General features: G+C 41.3%; 1 protein-coding gene across 1 annotated transcript in view; it reads right to left on the reverse strand.

Moving 5' to 3' along the window:
* Positions 1–21,110, reverse strand: part of Suclg2 (succinate-CoA ligase GDP-forming subunit beta) — a 279,727-nt gene that overhangs the window by 116,767 nt on the left and 141,850 nt on the right. Inside the window, exons 3-7 of the mRNA XM_052720183.1 lie at positions 20,954–21,053; positions 19,944–20,034; positions 11,172–11,324; positions 8,589–8,678; positions 1,316–1,412 (exon numbers count right to left, since the gene is read on the reverse strand). Of these exons, the coding sequence (XP_052576143.1) occupies positions 1,316–1,412; positions 8,589–8,678; positions 11,172–11,324; positions 19,944–20,034; positions 20,954–21,053 (531 nt within the window). The remainder of the gene's footprint in view (positions 1–1,315; positions 1,413–8,588; positions 8,679–11,171; positions 11,325–19,943; positions 20,035–20,953; positions 21,054–21,110) is intronic.

The following is a 21,110-nucleotide window of genomic DNA, read 5'->3' on the forward strand; positions in this document are numbered from 1 at the left end:
AGCCTCTAGAGGCACTTGAAGGCATGTGGTACACATAAGTTCACTCAAGCACACATACATATAAAATAAATCTTAAAAAACAAGTTTAAATAAACATAACTTGCACAGATACAACTTAAGTACAGATTTAATCTTGTGGTTATCCATGCAATACCATATTTTCAGCAACTTCCTCAAACAAGAACTTGCCATCAGCTAGACACTGGTTTTCCTGAAAACTCTTATACTGGCTAAGCAGAGGAATGTTCTTTTATGAATGTGGGGGATGGACCTATTTTGTGTCACACTCTGGGTGTATAACCCAGCTCACCAATCTATAATACCATTTTTACCACTTAGATTAATAAAAGGTTTTTTTTTTCTATAAATTTGAAGCTTAGCCAATGAGGTATGCAGATCTCTAGCCAGAACATGATGGATGAAGAATATGAATTTGTCTTGAGGTCTCTCTGGGTTCCAAAGACAGTCTTTTAAAGTCTTCTGAATTTGACTACAAAACCTCTAAAGAAAACCACATTGGTCCCCATGGTGGTGTCTGCACATACATATTCAGCCCCTTCCACCAATTCAACTACAAAGCCCTAATTAGCCAGTGTTCACAATGCATGGAAAAGGTCAAAGTTTGTGCAGCTTATACTCTGGTTTGAGCTACTCTACCTATCTGCCACCCTACTCCTCAAAATTGCTCCATGAAGTTCAAAGCCTGTGCTAGGAATGCATCTCTATTGAAGATATTTGCTGAGGCACAAAGCAGTGAACAGTGGTACAAGTCATTGCTAGAAGAGAAATCATTCCCCCAAATACCTCCTTTACCTAAAGCAAATACAGCAAGTGCATTTAACTGCAGAATAGGGGCTTCTCTGAGATGAGGGAAGTCCCATTCAGGACATGATGTGAAACTGTCTATAGAGTTTGCAAATTTAAGAGCATCAAACGGTTCAGAAAAAGTCAGGTGCAGTTATTAAACCCAAGTATCGTGATACATACCCACCCCCAAATCCTTCTACCCAAATCCTTCTATCAGCAGCAACTCCTGAGAAACCCGGGCTCTGTGTTTGTCTGCATGCAAGAACTGAATGAAGGGGGCTAAAGCCAGGCAGGAAGTAGCTCCCAGGAAGGCTTGGCATTTGCCTACAGCAAATGCTAAAATGTTGAGCACCATCATGGGAGCATTTGAAATGAGCTGAAATTAAATTACTGAGAGAAATGAACGCAACACGACTGCTGCTGTTGCAGTTTTTTGCAGGCTAATTTACAGTTTATATGCATAATTATAAAAGTCCACTTGTATTTCTAACTTTCCGCTGTTTGTTACCTTGTCCTTCTGGAGTTTCACCAAAGGGGTTCACTTCCACCTGAGTAGCGTCAATCTTCAGGAAGAGATGATACAGCTTTTTAATCTGGTCGGCTGCCTAAGTGTTCAAGTGAGATGGAATTACACCCAAGCAATGCAAAAAAGTTTATTTTGTTCCATTAACAGAATCTTAAAATTAGCAAATTATGTCTTTATTTTCAGTTAGGTTTTCTGAAGGGAAAAATTGAAAAACATAATTATTTTAATTTCCATTGCTATTCATTAGAAGAGATTGCTCAACTCTCCTCCAGACACTAAGAGAGACCATTATTAAGAAAACAAAATATTTTCTATGCAGCCTAAAAGTGCCATTAATCCCTTTGTGAATTATCATGTCCCTGTTAGTCATGTTAGACTGCAGTATAAGCTACAATCACTAATACAAACAGGCTCCATTTAAGTTAAAAGGTAAACAGGCTTTTGAGAGTTTTTAATGACAAGGTTTTCCTTATTATGCTGGAATAAAATGGCTATTATATTCATCAATCCAAGCCCATAGTCTGCAAAGCAATTCCTGCGTGTCTGCTGGAAACTGTGAGACAGAAAGATCAAAGTCTCAAACAGAGCAGCCACCGAACCATGCAGTTCCCACTTGACACAGAGGGTCCCAGAGGCAAAGACCACGGAGAGCATGCGTATGTAGTCCCTCTGAAGTCACCATGGCTTCACTTCACCCACTTGTTCTTCTCAGCTAAGAGGTCCTCACTGCTCACATCAGGGCAGGCTGGTTTATAGCATGTGGTGGAGCTTGGGACAGCACATGGGGGAGTCATCATACCTCCAGGACAGTCCACATTTACAACAAATAGGATAAGCCTATGCAACTGTGGTTGCATACAGGGTGGCACTCATCCTTGGCTCTGTTTTACTTCCCATTGCCACTGCATGTCCACCAAGCCAGTCCAGCAGTATGTACCATCACAGGCATGTGGCCCTGCTCCTTTGCATCTGAAACCTGTAGGGCTTGTTTCCAGGTTGCTGGGCCAGCTCATGAGCAGCTCTGTCCTGTCAAGGGATCAAGGTCATGGGAAGAACAAGGTAGAAGGAAGGGGCCCTTCTACTCCTTCAGTCTTAACTTTCCCAGTTCTTACAGTACCTATGAATGAAATCCCTAAACATAAATTCATACTAGGGTCAATATTGAAAGCTAGCCCACATTTGATGAAAGCATTTCTATAAATCTCATACTATCTGAATCTTATTTCAGGCCTTTGTGAAAATTTTCTTAAATCCTGGTTGAAATCTGAGGTACATAAATATATGAATACATCCAATGTGTAAGGCTAAAAGGTTTTGTTTTGGTTTTTTGTTTGTTTGTTTGTTTTTCAGTCAGGGATACAAGATGTTTCCCAGACTCTCAACTTGCTATGCAAACTCAAACTCATGGCCCCTCTACTTCACCCACCCTAGGCAGTAGGGTTGCCAGCATTTGCTATTATACTAGACCAAGACAGAATCTTTTCACTATGAAATATTTTATGAGTAGGTAACAGATATAAATTTTATAAAGCTCCTCAGTATGTCAGGGTTTCTCATGATTCTATTTCCCAACCACAGCTTTGCAGATCTTCTGAGGCAGACACCAACAGCTTCTGTTTTGTCTGAGATACACTCTATGCACATGCTAAGATGCACACTTTCCATCTTTACAAAACAACAAATGCCTCTATCCTTATTAATAGAAACCTTCACTGCCAGGATAAATAGGACATTCTTTTAATTGTCAGATCATATTTTATTCTGTGGCTATACTACCATTCATTACATTCATCACTTAAATAATGACCATATGGATTGTTTCTAATAGCTTCATTTAGTTAAAATATCATCTTTCTTGTCTCTGTAATACATGTGACTAGGTTTTATAGGGTAAATCCCCACAGCAGTGGCAGAATGGATGGAAACATTTCATTTATTGTTTATTGTATACATGTATGATTATGTGTATGTGTTTGCGGGTTTATGGATGTATGCAAATGTGCGCATATGACTGAGGTGTTATGCATATGATTGGCATGTGGAGTCCTTGGGAACTGTTCCTCTAAACTATCCATTTGGGGTTTTTTTGAGACAGGATCTCGCGCTGGTCTGGAGACTCATCAAGCTGTCTAGGCTGAGTAGTCAGCAAGATCCACAGATCCGCCTGTGTCTACCTTCCCAGCATTGGGATTGAACTCAGGGCCTTGTGCTTGCTAAAGCACTAAAATCTCCCCGCATCCCTGAAAGCATTTTAAATCTGAATGATTCTATTAAGTGCTCCAGGAACTACCCTGAACTCCCACAAGCCAGTCCAGAAAGACTTCCCACCCACTACCACTCAGCTTCTGCACAATGCTGCTGCAGTGCTGACATGGCAAGTGAGAGCGGGTAGTGTGCACGTAGTGTTAACGAAAATCTCATATTGGGAATGAGTCTGAGCATCATTCTAGCTCCTGAGATACGTTTGTATTTTCTTTTCTATGGATTTTGTATATTTACCTGTTGAGATTTGGATTTTTTTTTTTAATCAGGAACTTAAAGGAAGTGTTCTTATGTGAATAAAATTTGCTCTTTATCCCATATAAATTGCAAATGTTTTTCTCCTTTAACATTCATCTTTCAGCCATGTTTGTGTTACTCCTGTCACATGGGAATCTAAGGTCAATCACATCACTCATGTCTCATGGCTCTGGCTTTTTGACAAACTTTCAAAAGGCCAATCTCATTTTGGAAACAGTCTAAAAGATCCCTCACAATTTTTTTTGGTTTACTTTATTGTATCCTAGTTTCAATGTTGACACTTTTTAAAGCCCACTAAACTATATTAAATTGCAAAGCTAGTCAACCACAAATTATGGACTGTGAGGACCCGAGGAAGACCCAAGGCCATGGCAGAGCCATGTCAAGGACCTCAGGGCTTCAGACCCATGTGCTTTGGTCCATGAGCTAATGTTGCCAGTGTGTACACAGAGCATCAGCATACCTTCTCCAGCATCACAGCTTCCTCAGGGATGTTTACAGCCAGAGTGTGGTCCCTACAGTGGCCTCGTACAACAGAAGCTGTTATAAAATCAACGGGTGAGTTTCTGGCTTGTTGTGGGGTTTTTGCTTGGTTGGTGTCTTCTATCAGAGCAAAGCTCAGCCCACCCAAAACTGTTTTTTCATGTGTGTCTGAGTGTCTAGGACCAAACTGAGCAAGATATGGCAATTGAGTATCTTTTGGGGTTTGGGCTTTGTTTTTGAGGTTGGATCCTATTATATTGCTGGAGTTAGTCTTGTATCCATGAATAATCTCAGGGAACTGTGACTCAGCCTCTCAGGTAGATGGGAATATATACATGTGACTCCATGCCTGGCTTTTGAATGGTCACTAGACAGTTGTGGTATAGCTGCATGTGTGCATGTGGGAGAACCCTACTTACCTAGACCCTGTGCTGTCCACTTCTGCAGCCACTGCCTAGTTACACTTAATATGTGATTTAACGAGTAATTCATCAATAAGAACAAGTACCTAGTAGAAACAACTTTAGGTACATAAGATTTAATGCAACCATTTCAAAACACTGTAGTAAAATATATAGAATACAGATTTTACCAAGGCAACCACTGCCAGATGTACATGCAGTCCCTCAGCATCTCCTCATGACAGGACCAGTGACCTAAGACTGCTTCAATGTTTGCTTTCTCACATGCCTCCTCTGTGTATGGCACCCTGCACCAATCCTCATGCCTTATGGCAGCATCCTGAATCAGAGACTCCTGTTTTTACACATGATACAAACATCTACGCTGAGCTCATGGGCCATCCATCCTTCCTACTGTGCCAACAAACTGGGTACCCCTCAATAAATTCCAAGCCATCCACACCTCATTCCTCCTCATTGTCCCTCTCTCTTCCCTCTTCCTCCTTCCCCAATGCATGTATTCTGGGCCTGCAGAATGACCTCAACTAGGCCATGAGTCCCCAGAGAACAATGACTATCTTTCAGTACTTTGGACACAGCCTAGAAAAGCAACATGCAATTAGTGCTTGCTCATTGAGCAAATAGTCAAACCTGTGAAGATGCCAGCCTGCCAGCGACACATACGACCCTGTCTTAAAGTTTTTATTCTTTCTTTCCTTTCCTTGGCAACTTGGCTCCTTGGTAACCCCAAGAAGCTGCATATTCATCTTTCCTTCTCTGCATAGCACATTCAGAAAGTGTTTGGGGGCACTGGGAAAACATAATTATGCCATTTGAGAGCTATAAATAACCCTTAATTTTTCTACACATATGGAGGTGGCAAGGGTGTCTTAGGACATATTTAATATTATTTAATATTGTTATCATCTGTAGAGCGCTCTACTGTGCTCATAAGCTGAGCGTTCCAACAATGGGTGGACAGCTTTTACCCACTCTAGGTTTATTCTGCTCCCACATTCTGACACCTATTGTTGATATCCTAGAAGCAGTCAATGTAGACAGCCTAGACATCTGATTTCATTTAACCTTTCAGATGCCAAATGCTTTGGGAGCACATAATATACATATGTGGTGTACTGTGCCACGAGCTGTGACAGCACAGCAGTGGGCCATGTACCTGCTGTGATGGGGATTAGGATCTAGCAAAGGAGACTATAGAAAAACGGAAGAAAGGCCCATGTGCAGGCAGAGTACGTGCACAGGTGACTGAATACACTTGGAATCAAATGAGGGACCAAATAACTGTAATAGCATGACTTCGTAAGAGACTGGCTTTCAGGCATCAACATCTCTATATGAGTAGCCTTTAAACCTATCTTTTAAAATGGCAAATGCAGTCAGCCCAACCTCATTCTCACAACATGAAACTAACCACTACAGCACAGAGCCCAAGATTAGTCCAGCATCTTCCTTTGAACAGACTGCCTCTAGAGCACCTCTCTGCCAGTCTCGGAAAGGACAATTCTGTCCTCTAGTTGTCTGCTGAATGCTGGCTGTTTTGTCTCTTCCTGAGGCTTAGTCCAGGAGGGCCTGTCATCTTCTACCATCACGGTGAATCCTTTCCTTTTCAATAGTCTTTACCCCATTTTCTAATGAGTGCTGTCTCCCTTCCTTAAACACTTCTGAAGTCTTGTTCCACTTTATCCTTCTTTGACTTACTTACTGCTACTATCACACTTCCAGAGATAGCATTAAAATCTAAAAGCTGAAAGAAATCAGTGAAACAAAAAACAAAAAACTGTTCCCAAGCTAAAGAGTAGCTGTAGGTCTCTTGTCCAAAGGTCCAACTAACCACAGGTAGAACTACTATTGCAGGGCTGGTGAGATGATAGAGTGGCAAAGGTTCTTCCTGCCAAACCCAGTGACTTGACCTCAATCCCCAGAACCCACATGGTGGAAAGAGAAACGACTCCAGCAAATTGTCCTCTGATCATGAGCACCATGGCACATGCATTCCACACACATATACATACAAACACACAAGCAAAGAAAATACTAAAAAAAAATATTCTAAATGAATATTAAATCTTCCCTGAATACCTAGGTCTTTTTTCTTGCTATTATTCCCCAAGCAATAAAATATAACAACTGTTTACAGAGCATTGATATTTGTAGGGGGTATAAGATACCTGGGTGAGAATGTGTGTCAGTTACATACAAGCAAACACTATGCCATTTTCTGAAAGGAACTTGGAGATGAATTAGATTTCTGTATTCTCGGGAATACTGATGGCAATCCTCCATGGGTACTGTGGGAACTTACTGTGTAGTCATTGGGCAGCTCCAGGCCAGTGAATGCACACAGAGTTACTAAGGAAGCCTCTTGGGGTTAATGAGGGAAAGGGCAGGAAAACAGGCAGAAAAGATCTTCTGATTTAGCTGTGGAATGAAGCTTGCCTGTGCCATGGGTCAGACCAAAGGCAGAAACGGATGTTCATGACAGATTCTGTCCCCTAAAAGCTTGGAGTACCATTTTTTGTCCTCAAAGTCAAAAGATATGACTACTAAGTTGGTTATATTTTTAATTGTTCTGAGAGAAACATTGCCTTCATGCCATCAATATTCATTTCAAATACCCATAGCAATTCAAGTAATATGCATTTTTAATAAACACAATGAGAATCTTCCTTGGTTGAGGGGCTGAGGAGTAAATCCAGGGTCTTACATGTGCAAGGCAAGCATCCTACCACTGAGCTACAACCTCAGCAGAGGAATTCATCTTTAATGGAGTACTGTCAACAACCGTTCTCACACAGCACTGAACTGAATTCCTGGTATATACTTCTCAGCTAGTAGTCATTATTCCCATTGTATAGATACTGGAAATAAATTCCTAACAGAATGAACTTGTATATGCCAAGCAGCACAAGCAATGCTTAAGAAAAATTTCAAAGTTTTTAAAATTTAAAATTTAAAGGTCTAGAGCCATAGTTTAGTGATCAGAATTTTTGCCTGCACAAAGCCTCTAGTTAGATTCCCAGCATCACATCTACCAAGTGTGCTGGTATATGCCTGTAATCCCAGGGCTCATGAGGTGGAACCAAGAGGCTCATAAATTCAAGACCAGCCTAAGATACATGAGATCCTGTCTCAAAATCACAGTAACAAGATATCTCCAAAGAGCATGAAGTTGATGTACCTACTTGCAAAGTACATACAAACCTTTATCATGTACATATATATCTGTTTATATAATTATCATAAGATTGCACAACAAATCTGCATCATAAATTTGTATACACATATGCAATCATCTATATATATAGATAGATAGATATATACACACACATTATAAACCTGCCACACACACATACCCTCATATATATGTATTCACACATATCTCTTAACATACATATGTATGCATGAACACATATTATATACACACACCCATATATACACACATCATAAAATTACAAGCACACACTATCATTCACACACACACACACACACACACACACACACACACACACACACACACAACTCTATCACATATAGATACATACATACATCTCTATCATATATATACCTCTACCACATGCAAACATACATACATACACATTTCTATCATATATATACATACACACACATCTCTATCAGATACATATATATTCATCATAAACATTACCTCTTAGAATGGCAGGAAATATTTTCTTGACCATAAACAATTTGGGGAAAGATTCAGACAAAATCATCTTGTTTTCTGTCAGTCACAAGCATCAGCGACAATTAAACAAATTCCTGCAATATTTTCTAAAACAAGGCAAACACGCTGTCACTAAACAGCTCTGTACCTGGTGTTTCAAAGGCCCAAGGAAGCCTAGATTTTCTGCCATCCGCTGGGCCTGGCTGTCCTTTATCCCTTCGAAAATGTCAATCTGCTCCTAGTAGAAATATATCAAATGAACAAAATTCAGAAGTCAAGTATGAAGATTTAAACCTCAAAGCAAACGTTTAGTATTTACTGGCAAATGAGTAATTAAAGTGTGGCACCCTTCCATAAAGCTCTGAGCAGGGCTACTGCGGCTGCCTATAGGCTACGTTTTAATTAGCAGGCCATCTATGAAACAGCCCTTCCAAAAACTATATAATTCTTCAAGGTGGCACGCTGACAAGATGATCTGATGCCAGTTTTCACTTTTAATTACTACACAGATGGCATTGATGAATATTTAGTCAGTTAATTTTTGTGACATCTTTTGGAAGGCATCCAAAGAAAGGCTTTGCTGTCTAATATTGCTATTAAGTTTGGAGTTGTCATACACAGGTTAAATATTATCTTATGACTTGAGTACTTTATTCATATGAAAATTATTAATAATACCTTCACTCTACAAAGAGCTGTTCTGTCAAAAACAATGAATGCTGTTCATGTGCATTAGTTCATGCATTATGTTAGCAAATGGGATTGTTTTAGATAATGTTAATTTTGAAAATGGCTAGACATTATGAGTAAGCCCTGTATAAAGCTTCAATTAAACTTCCAAAGCAGTTAATCTATCTATGTAACACTGATGAGAATATTTTTAAAACAATCACTGAAGTGTGGGTACAGTATATAGAAAAGCAGACTCAGAAAATAGGATTCTTTCCCTACTTAAGGGGAAACAAAACAATTTCTAAAGGAAATAACATTTCTTGTAGAAAATTTTAATGGAATAAGACATTAGGAACCCACATTAAAAACTAGGTTCATGGTTCTAAATGTTCAGTTGATAAGAATGGCACCTGAGCATTTCTTCCTATTAATCCACTTAATCCTTGTGATGCTGGAGTAGAAACCACTACATTATTATTACTTACTTTAAAAACTGAAGCTTGGGCTGGAGAGATGGCTCAGAGGTTAAGAGCACCGACTGCTCTTCCAGAGGTCCTGAGTTCAATTCCCAGCACCCACATGGTAGCTCACAACCATCTGTAATGAGATCTGTCACCCTCTTCTGTGTACATAATAAATAAATAAAATCTTTAAAAAAAAAAAAAAAAACCTGAAGCTTAAGGTTTGTGATAGACTTACCACCTATTTGGATCTGACTACAGATCTCTCTGAAACCAATCTTAGTGTGACGATTTTAAGGATATGGACCTCTGAATGCCTGTTTTTCCCTGGACAGTCTGTAAAGTTTAGTATCCACTGTCAACTTGATAGGGTCTAGATTACAGAAGAGGTAAGTCTCTGGGCATGCTTGTGAGGGCGTGCCTAGGCTAAATATATTGAGGAGCAAAGATCCACCCTGAGTGTGAATGGCATCACTTCATGGGTCAGAGTCTTAGAGAGGTAGAAGAGAAGACTGAGCACCAGCATCATCTCCGTCTACTTCCTGACTGTGGATGCCGTGTGCCCAGCTGCCCCCCACTCCTGCTGCCTTCCCCACCACGGTGGACTGCATCCTCAAACTACAGGCCACAATAAACCATCCCTTAAGTTACTTTGTCAAGATTTTCTTTTCACAGCAAGGAAAGAAACTAATACAGAGAATCTCCCCTTGGCAGTAGGATCAGAATCCATCCCTGGTGCATAAGCAGGCTCTTTGGAGCCAACTACCTATGATGTGACACCTCATGCAGCCTTACAGGGGGAAAGGCATGGGCTTGCCTCTTCTGTATGTGCTTAGCCATGGGAGGCCTTGCCTTCTTGTGGGGGGAATGGGAGGTGGGTTTGGATGGGGAGGCTGGGGGGGGAAGAGGGGGATCTTTGATTGGTGTGCAAAATGAATGAAAACATTTTCTTAATACAGAGACTCAACCACATCCAGTTATATAAGAGATAGTGTCTGCAGCCTTGGTACAGGGGGAGGGGCTTGAACCTGCCTCAGCTGAGTGTATCAGGCTCTGTTGACTCTCCACGGCAATTCTTGCCTTGGAGGAGGTAGGAATGGGGGATGGACTTGGGGGAAGGCTGGGGAGTGGGAGGAGGGAGCAGAGGGGGAACTGTGGTTGGTATGTAAAGGGAATAGAAAATTTCTTAATAATAAAAAAAGAGAAAAAAGCAACTACTATTACACTAAAAAAAAAAAAAAAAAGAGATAAGTGTCTGGACCGTATCCATGGCTAAAGGCAGGGAGCCAACCATGCAAACATGGACACAGCAGTGTTCTGTTGTTAACTCTTGAGTCAGGTTGGACAGAAAGAAATGATGTAGAAAGACAAAGTAGGGAGGAAGGAGAAGAAAGAGAGGGGTCAGGGAAAAAGAAAAGTCCTTCAAATACTGGACACCTCAATTCTGCGGGACTCCCAAACAGTTTCCAGTTTAGATTCATCATCTTCACCTCACACTGCAGCCACAGGTCCACTGCTCCCTGCCTCAGGCTCCTCATCAGATGCTGAGCAGTTACTACTCCGACACACAGTTAACATGACCAGCTAATCAAACATACCTTAAAGATAAGTTCTGGGTTGTTAGCTGCCACTTCTTCAATATCAACACCCCCCTGAGGGCTGCCCACTATCACAGGACCATTGTAGGACCGGTCCATCAGAATGGCCAAGTAGGTTTCTCGAGAAATGTCCAGGGCTTCAGCAACCATCACCTAGTGCATAAATGAAAAGTCCAGCTAAGTTGGCATCAAAGAGATGTGAGCTTGGAAATCCATGTCTCTACCCACAGAAGGCAAACAGCATCATTTCCAGGCTCCTGACAGGCAGTGAGTCAGTGTCCAGAAGTCTGAGGCTTCTACAGAGGTGCACGGGGCCTCCTGTCACCTCCTTAATTGATCTGGTTAAAGTGCTCAAGTGATGGGAGTCTGGTTTGCCTCAGGAAGCCTTCACACTCTCATCTTCATTTTTCTTTCCGGTGAATTTCTGTCACTTGAGGAAAACTCTAGGGACACAGCTGTTCTAATTGGACACATTAAGAGTACATATATATTATTACATCGGCTCTACTCTGATGTAATAATGGTAGAAAGCCAGGTTTGACTATCAAAGAAGAGATTTTTTTTTTAAGTATATAGACGTTGTATATATTCATAAATTTTCTGTATTTTATTTCATTTTGTACTCTCTATTTATAAACATAATATTTGTTCATTTAAAATAATGCAATCACTGGGCCTGATGGCACAGGCCTGTAATCTGAACTCTGAGGCAGGAGGATACAGATTTGATTTTGAGGCTAGTCTGGGCAGCTAACTGTGACCACTGCTTTAAAAAAAAAAAAAAAAAAAGTAGGGGGAAGGTGCCTTGGTGCTCAATGGTAGAGTGCTTACCTAGCATGAAGAGTTCAATCCTCAGTGCCAAAATAGAAAAAGAAAAAAAGCAAGAGCCAAGATACATAACAGTTATAGAGGACCCGCTCCATGCTTAGCAGGTATAAGGTCCTGGGCTCAAACTGCAGCAATAATAGTAATAATGACTAAAAAAAAAACACTACAAAGCATATAAATTGAAAATCGAATGCAGCCTCTTGCAGCATAGCCCCCTTATATCCAGATGCCTTGGCCCCAACTGTCAAAATGCTACCCCCTTGAACCTCTGTAGTACTTAGAATGAGGTACTCCTTCCCCTGGGAGGATATGACATCACTTGTCAGGACCAATCAGAGGCAAGTGGGGTGGATTGAGTGCATTCCCTGGTCACTTCTTCACCAAGCATCCTTTTGTTCTAAACAGTTTCAACAAATTCGAGAAAAACTCTTATGAGCTAAGTCCCTTTCATTTTTATCTGTAAGCGCTTCAGCAATGGAATCAATTCTCACATGGAATCACATCATGCACATTAGAATGCCATGCTTTTGTTTCTGAATTTTTTTCATTTTTGAGACCTGGCCTGGAACTCACTACAAAACCAAGGATGACCTAGTTCTCAAGTACTGAGATTTAGGCATTTGACAGGCTTAAGCAGTGCTGGGGATCGAAACCAGGGCTCTATGCATATGAGGCAAGCATTCTATCAACTAAGCTATAGACCCTGCCCTGTTTTAAAACTTTTTGACCCTACAACTTGGATGCTTTTCTAAGAGTTTTCTCTTTCCACCTTGACTATACAACACTTATATGTTAATATTTATTTAACCACATGCATGTGGCATCTACATGGACAATTTTCACAGCTGAAATGCTGCCCTAGTCATTACTTTTGTATATGTATCTCTGCTCATTTGTTTTATTCCCTGTAAAAGTACAAAATATTTAAGATTTCAATTAGTACTGTCAAACGGCACTTGAGAAAGAGTTGTCTCAACTTACAGAAATCCAACAGGAATGGTGGAAATGTCTTGGCTGAAGTTTGGAAGAGCATAAACACGTACATAAATAATCAATAATAGACTTGAAAATAATCTTAAAAAACAAAATCATACCACCTTTCCTAAAAGTAGTTTAGTACCAGGTTTCATTTTTAAAGTTATATACTAAACGGCATTATATTTTAGCTACCCAGACGGCCCTAAAAAGTTTTATTAATATAATATAAACTTTAAGAGCTCTAATGGAAAGATATGAAACTCCTTTTCAAGCTTTTATTGAATTTACCACCAATTAAAAACAAAATACTAGGAAAAGAAATGTGGCTCAGTGGTATAGCACATACTCAACACATGAGGCCCTTCATACAACTCCCAAAATCTGGCATCTTTTCCTAATTCCCACAAAAGAGCCATCTCTTGGATGCTGCTAGTGTCAGGACTATCACAGACCCAGCCTGATTTCAAGTTGCTTGTTCTTTCAATGACAGAAAGTCCAACCACCTGTCCACAGCTCTCCCCCTGGCCTTCAGGATGCCGAGATTCACTTCATGAGAAGGGGCTGACCACTGCAAACTGAAGCATTTAATTCTAGTGTTTCCTTCTCAACATGACAGTGTGCAGCTTTCAGAAATAATATGAAATTCACCTTTATAAACATCTTTAAGAAATTAAAACAATTGTGTCTTCTGAAGATTTCTCTAGAAGGACAGAGAGATATTTTAAGAAATTTGGTAGGGACAAAATACAGATGAAGGTAGGATTTTTGAAAATTTAGGTACAGTAGTATAACTGTCCGTGTGTGTGTGTGTGTGTGTGTGTGTGTGTGTGTGTGTGTGTGTGTGTATGCGCTTGCAGAGGCCAAAGAGGATACCATGTGTTCTGTTCTACCACTCTTGGACTTACTTCCTGGAGACAGGGTGTCTAGCTGAGTGTGGAACTAGGTTGGGTGCCAGTAAGCTCTAGCAACCCTCTGTCCTCAACTAGTATAATGTAGAGATTACAAGCAAGCATGGCTTTCTTACATGGGTGTAGAGATTTGAACTCAAGTCCTCATGCTTGCATGAGCACGTGATCTCACTCACTGAGCCCTCTCACCGTCCCTCGCTTTTGACACATAGTCTAATAAAGAGTTAGTCTAGTAAGATACTCAGTGATTGCCAGTGTTCTTGGAAGCAATACAACACTCTAGTTCTCAGGATAAGTGTCATTCAAGAGCCTTACTCTTCATCTTTTGAAACACTAACTGATGTGCTCTGCATTCCATCATACATCAGTTTGTAAAGACTAGCTGCTTTCTCCAACAGCTCCTTCTTGGTAGAAATAATGTCTCACTTCTTTCAAAAAAAGAAAAAAACATCCCCAGGAAATGATGGTTTCTTGTGTTATGAAACCACGTGAGGCCCAGGATGCTGAAGTATTTAGGGATTGTTACAGAGAAATTTGATGGACTCCATAGCACTCACCCTGGGGGAAGCTCAGGGAGATGAATTTGAGTTCCACACAGATTATCTTGTGGGATCCCCTGGATTTCAAAATGTCTTCATCCTATTTGACCAGCTTATCTTTCCTCCTCCTCCTCCTCCTCCTCATCATCATCATATCCTGCTACTCAAACTCAAAGTCTGAGATGAATACCAATGTGACACTATTCATAACTGCAGAGAGTTAAGATTACTAGGAAATTATCTAATTGTATATCTCCTACAGAGTAGTAACTGTTACTGATGACACTGATCATGGATGCCATGAGTAGTACTGCACTGCATCACACCCCATTCTGGCCCCAAGCAACATGTAACACAATGACACCGAGTCAAACAAAAATGCCTGGTATACACCAACATATATGCTTGTGCATATGTGTAAGCATTAAATAGCACCTCGAATAAACTTAGATTGGAAGTTTCATAAGTCTGTAGCTTCAGCTTGAGGTTGTGCAGTTGACACTTCTTGCTGACTCTTCCACTGCATTCAGATAAAAATTTACATAGGAGAAAACAGGAAGAAACAGAAGATTACAAAGAAGAAAGCAGCGTGGTTAGGAAGCCTGTCTAAGAAAGCACACGGTGCTGAGTTCCACCTTGTAAGTCAGATGCTGGAGGAACTGCTAACCCAGGATGGCCCACAAGCACAGGCACAAGAGCCCCTGGGCCACAGGGTTTCCTCTGCAGACATCTACCAAACATCAGCAGAAGTAATACCGTCAGCAACAACATGTTGGGCATCTGAACTTAAATGAACATATGAAATTAAAAGTCCAATCCCAGTAATAATTGCTAGTGAAAGGAAGGAGGAAACATTAGGTGCTAACCTAGAAGAAAAACCACATCCCAAGCCTCTATGTAACTGTGAGAGCAGAATCAAGGCAGAGCTCAGAAGAGAGTGTTGTCTTATGGACACTGAGGTTTAACAAAGCAAACAATAATTCTCAACAAACTAATAGAGCAGTTTAATACAATTACTATTGAAAGCTCAGCAGGAGATTTTTTTGTCTATCAACTAAGATAAGATTATTCTAAGAAGCGTATGCTAAGGAACAAGAACAGGATAAACTGTATGAAGAATAAGAAAGTGAGAAGATCCAGTACCCACAACCTAAGAACTTACTACATCATTACAGCAGTTCAGTAGCAGAGGCAGGAGACCTATAGGAACACAGCCTAATTTCTGACCAAGGCACAAAAGTAATATAATACAGGTACAAGTGAACACCTACAAGGAAAAACAAAAGCAAAACAAAACCCACCAGCCTTAGTCTGTCATCTTCAAAAGAAACTGACCCAAAACCAGCACACAAAACATAAAAATAAAAACCATTACGAAGTTAACAAAGAACCTTGTTCTTAGACTGTATACCAGGAGTCCAGTCCACAGAAGAGCATGATAGTTTGGACTTCATCAAAACTAAATATTTTTGTTCCACAAAAGGCTCTGCTAAGATGAGTCTGTGAAGGACAGCAGCAGAACCTGCTAACACAGGGCATATGCAACAAGCCTAAGATGAACCTGCCAGCCTTGCCATGCCAGGCCCTTAGGAGACTGCTGGACTCCACACTGTGACTGGCCATCCCTCCTAGTGCTCTGACAATGAGCACAGCCTTCAAGGAGAGCCTACAAAGGGCAAACAGGCAAACGAGAAGGTGTCTAACATGCAGGAGCACGGCACATGCAATTTTAAATCAGGATGAAATAGCACTACACATTTTCAAAAATGGCTAAAGTTTTAAGCAATGACACTACCAAATGCTGGCCAGAATATGGAGAATCCCAGTCGTCTGTATGCTGCAGATGGCAATGTAATACCATCCATTTGCCAAATATTTGGCAGTTTCTAAAATAAAACAAAATCAACTGATCCTACAATCACATAATTCAAAATCTATCCCCCAAATAAAGATTCTATCTACACTAAAATCTGTTTACAAATGTATTTGTATCAGCCCAACCTGAAACAATCAAGGTATCTACCAATACATGATGATTTAAGAAACTGTAGAACATGTATATTACAGAATACTATCTAGCAATGAAAAAGATAAGTCTCCATGAATCTCCAAAAAATTTTGACAAATGGGGGAATAAAAGCTCATTTCAAAGGCTTCATTTCTACAACACTCTAGAACAGTTTGTGTCCCCTCAACATTCATGTGTTATAACCTCATCTCCACTGAGATGCTAGAGACAGGCCTCTGACAGGTGAACAGATCATGAGGGAGAAGCACCCAGGGATAGGGTTTGTGCCCATTTAAATGGTAACTCAGAGCTCCCTCACCCTTCCAACTATGTAGGAACACAACATAAATCTGAGCCTCTCCTCACCATGCACTAAAGCTGACGGAGACTTTATTTAGACTTTCCATTCTCCAGATGGTGAGAAATGAATTTCACTTATGTCCAGCTCACCCAGGTTATGGTAATCTTTTACACCAGTCTGTAGACAGAGACACTAGCATGAAATGTTTCCTGTTAGCTAAGACTTTAGCCATGTATTAATTTATTTAAATAATAACACTCCCACATAGCATGCTATTAGCAATAGGAGAGAACTGGGCAGTGGTAACATATGCCTTTAATCCCAGCACTTGGGAGGCAGAGGCAGAAGCAGGTGGATCTTTGAGTTCGAGCCCAGCTTGGTCTACAGAGCAAGTTCCAGGACAGCTAAGGCTACACAGACAGACACCCTGTCTCAAAAAACAAACAAACAAACAAAAACAAAGAGAAAAGAAAAACAGTGAGTCGTGGGCTAGGAAATCCTGGAACATCACTAAATACAACAGAGAAAACATGCAGGAAACTTCACGGCTATCCTGGAACTCAGCACCAAGTGTGGCGCCTGGGCATCTCAGTATCACAATCAAATCTCAAACTTAGGATGATCGTAACTTATCCTGGCTCTCTCTGTCTAAGGCCCTCATTGTGCGATGACTTTAATCCCTGGATTCAACTCTGCTCAAGGGAGAGATGGCAGGCACCAAATATCCAGTAAAGGGGGAAACTGGGATCCTGCTGTCACTTTATCTGGGGCCATCTATGGACTCCCTTCAGACGCCTGTCTTGAAAATAAAGACACAATCAGTTGTGATACAGCCTTCCCTTGCATCTCCACTGCCTCACCATCTATAAAGGTGCTAGTGAACACTAATCATCCTCACTGACTGAAGACTATGCTCTCAGCAAGAAAGAAGAGACAGAGTCACGTGTCCTGACTTGGGAAACAGTCTAGCACTCCACAGTCACTTGCCCAGCATGCTTTGGAGGATCAGAAGTACAGGTCATTTTCTGCTGCACAGCAAGTTTGAGGCTAGCCTGAGCTACAAAAGAAAAACATGCTCCCCAAACAAAGGAAGCAGAACAATAGCACCAATATTTGTACATCGTCACAGAACCGTGACAACATACCATGGATATCAGAAAAGGATGAAGCTACACGTGACAGTTCTTTCCAGGTGGTGAGGGAAAAATTATTACTTTCTGACTTTTATTCTATTGGAAATTTTACATGTTATTGAACTATGGAATGAAAATACTTAAAAATAAATTACTCTGGTAGTTTTCTGGCGATGCCTCAATCCTCAAGAACATGCTTATCTGCAGCATGTCAGGGACTTAGCTACAAGCCATTTTCTGTAGAATTTTATTACGAGATAGTGCAAATCTGACGAGTAGACATTTTTATATGCTTTTTACAAGTTTAACACATTCTAATCTAAAATCCCATGTGTCCACATAAAACAATCCCCTACAAATAAAAGTACTAATTATGCTTTCTGTGGACAAACTTTGAATAAGTTATGCAGGTAAAGGCTCATAATCAGATTTAAAAGGGAAATAAAGTAGAGTTGCAATCTAAACAAGAACAAATCCATGTGAGTTCTGACAGTCCCTACACCACCTGAGAGGTAGTTGCAAGGGGGAAGACCCACAGTCAGCTTCTGGCCTTGCTCCTTAAAGTCTGAGATGACTTCTTGTTTCAGTAGATGAAGCTAATGACTTATCAGTATCCCAACATCCCGCTGTTACTGGAACTGTCCTATGTGAGACCTGGGCGCTAGTTTTCCTAACAAGCTTGGCTCTGCAAAGAGAATTAACAGGCCACTTAACAAACACTACCAAAAAGCAGAGGGCATTCATTCAATGTGTCACACTGGGAAAAGGAACACAGATCTAGTAATCCCCGTCCCCCAAGCTCATCTTTTGGGTCCTGACATGAGTTTAGAGCAAGAGATGTGAGTAGCTACCAAGTCCAGGCACTGTTTTCAGTCTTTCTGCAGGGTGCTCCAGCAGGTTTCTGGGCTATGTGAAATCTTCCTGGGAGATCAGCTCCTTGCCAGGCCAGCAGCTTCAGCCTTTCCCTTCTCCCAGCATCATTCTTAAGGGTACCCCAAATTCTTGAGGTCTGAGAGGCACAGGGAAAGTCATAAATGTCTCCTTAGGAGATCATCTGCTTTCCAGTGCCCCCATTTTGACCAGGATTAGCCCTACAATGATTTAATAAGAACAAGCCAGTGACATCTTTCTAAAGCTGTACCAAGAATTTTTCTAAAGTTCTATGGAAACTAAAAATACAATGTATCACTCAGTGCCCCACCCCAAGTACAGCACAGTGACACAGGCTACAAGTCTCTGATGCTATAGCAACAGAGCAGAGCCAAAAAGTGGGGCCCAATTTACTGTTAGGATGGATGGGTCTTTCCAGCCACAGCCACACGTGACACCCTAGGGGCTCTGCTCCTGAATTCACCTTCTGCAGCACAGGTCTTGCATTGTGAACATAGGTCTCTGCCCCCTCTTCCTTTTGCACTGGGGTATGCACAAGAGGCAGCTTCCGTTGCTTTACATGTGAAGAGGGATAGGGGAGGCTGAAAACGGGTAGTAGGGAGAGAGGCAGGTTCTGGACTTGGCTCCTACATTCATAACTGCACAGCAGAGGCAAGCCATTCTTGTCTGAGCTTTACTTTCTCTGTGTGGGTATGCCTATGTGTCATGTGTATGCATGCACATGGGTGCACGTGCTGTACACACTTACTGCTAGCAGTTTTCACTAATACTATACTCCTAGCACAGCTAGAGACTTAAAATGGTAGAAACATCAAAGTAGAGCATGAGGTATTCTTAGGGAAAACCACTGTACCAGGCAATTCTAACAGAAAAGACTAAGTTCGGCTGCATGGGAACAGGAAGGGCTTACTGAGTACAAGGCTGCCCTGCCAAGCCTTGTCAGCTTCAAGCAGAATGGATCTGTGCTTTGCATGGAAAACTGCTGCTTTGGTCATTCACCTCACTGGCTTTTGGTGAATGCCAATATCCACAGCCCTTTGGGTCTTTCTTCAAAGACACAGCACTGCCTAAACAAAAACAGCACACTGCCAAAGAACAGTGCCTCATTAGATCTGTCAGCGCCAAGTCCAGCACTCTGTTCTTTTGTTTTAAGTACAGACAAAATGACCAAGAGCATTCTTATTACCTTGTTAACTTTCACACCTTCTTTCGGAGTTTGCTTCGTGGCTAGATTATAACCAATCATCTGCTGAGCCAGCTGTCCCACCACTTTAGGGCTAAGAAAGACAGGAAGGAGAGAATGACAAAGAAAGACAATCAGGCTGTATTGCAAATCACTACACAGCAGGGTCCACAGTCTCCAGGGTTACCTCCACCACCCCACCTCCTCACATCCACACAACCGTGGGCTACTTCCACCACCCTACCTCCATACACATTCATATTGCCCAAGACTACCTCGGCCTCTCAACCTCCTCATAGCCACACTACCCAGGGTCCACCTCTAGCTGACATCTTCACATTCACATTATCCACAGAATGCATGTCTTTCCATTACATTCTGTGTGTCTAGTGCTGTCACAAAGGCTCCGAGAGCCAAATACAAATAAAGGAATGAGTGAAGAGATGCTGAACTCTGCTACCTTCCCCCCTAAACATATGGGTAAAGAAACAATACTAGATGTGTAACAGATTTAGGTAGAAGGTGAATGGAACACTGATAGTGGGTGATCTGGGAAACAGTAAACAATGAGGGAAAACAAGGACCACAATCAATGAAAAGACTGTTATGGGAAGAGAGTCAAGGGTTGGAGCTGGGGAAGGATGCTAGGAAGATGCTCAGATAAAGGCAGGCATGGACTACCAGAGGACACACACAAAGACGCCACTGGTCACAGGGAACCACTGAACATTTTTCATGGGAATGACATGATGGAAATGGTATCTCGGTTACAAGTGATTTTATTTCAAACTCTTAAGATGTAGCTCAGATTGTCTGGGAGAGAGCAAGTAGAGTCTTCCTCAGTGAGGGATACAAAGCCCTCTAATGGAAGAAGGAAGCCCTGGGGCACAGCCAGAGCCCTGCCAATGCCTTCACTTACCCCTCTCTGTACTGGACCCTACCCTGCCCCAGCCCTCCTGCTCAAGAACCCTTTCAGTCATGGACAGGATGGGGCCCCAACCCTCCAGACTTACTCTTTTGTTAAATGAACACCACCTTTCAAACCACTATTGAAGACTCCTTTTCCTCTTCCTCCTGCTAAGATCTGGGCTTTTACAACAATTTCTTTTGCATCTGAAAAAGAAAAATCCAGATAGTGGTTATTTTAAATTCTTTCTTTTCTTCATCTCC

The sequence above is a fragment of the Peromyscus californicus genome, unplaced genomic scaffold, assembly GCF_007827085.1.
Source record: "Peromyscus californicus insignis strain IS unplaced genomic scaffold, ASM782708v3 Scaffold_6__1_contigs__length_162567912, whole genome shotgun sequence".
NCBI classification, from domain to species: domain Eukaryota; kingdom Metazoa; phylum Chordata; class Mammalia; order Rodentia; family Cricetidae; genus Peromyscus; species Peromyscus californicus.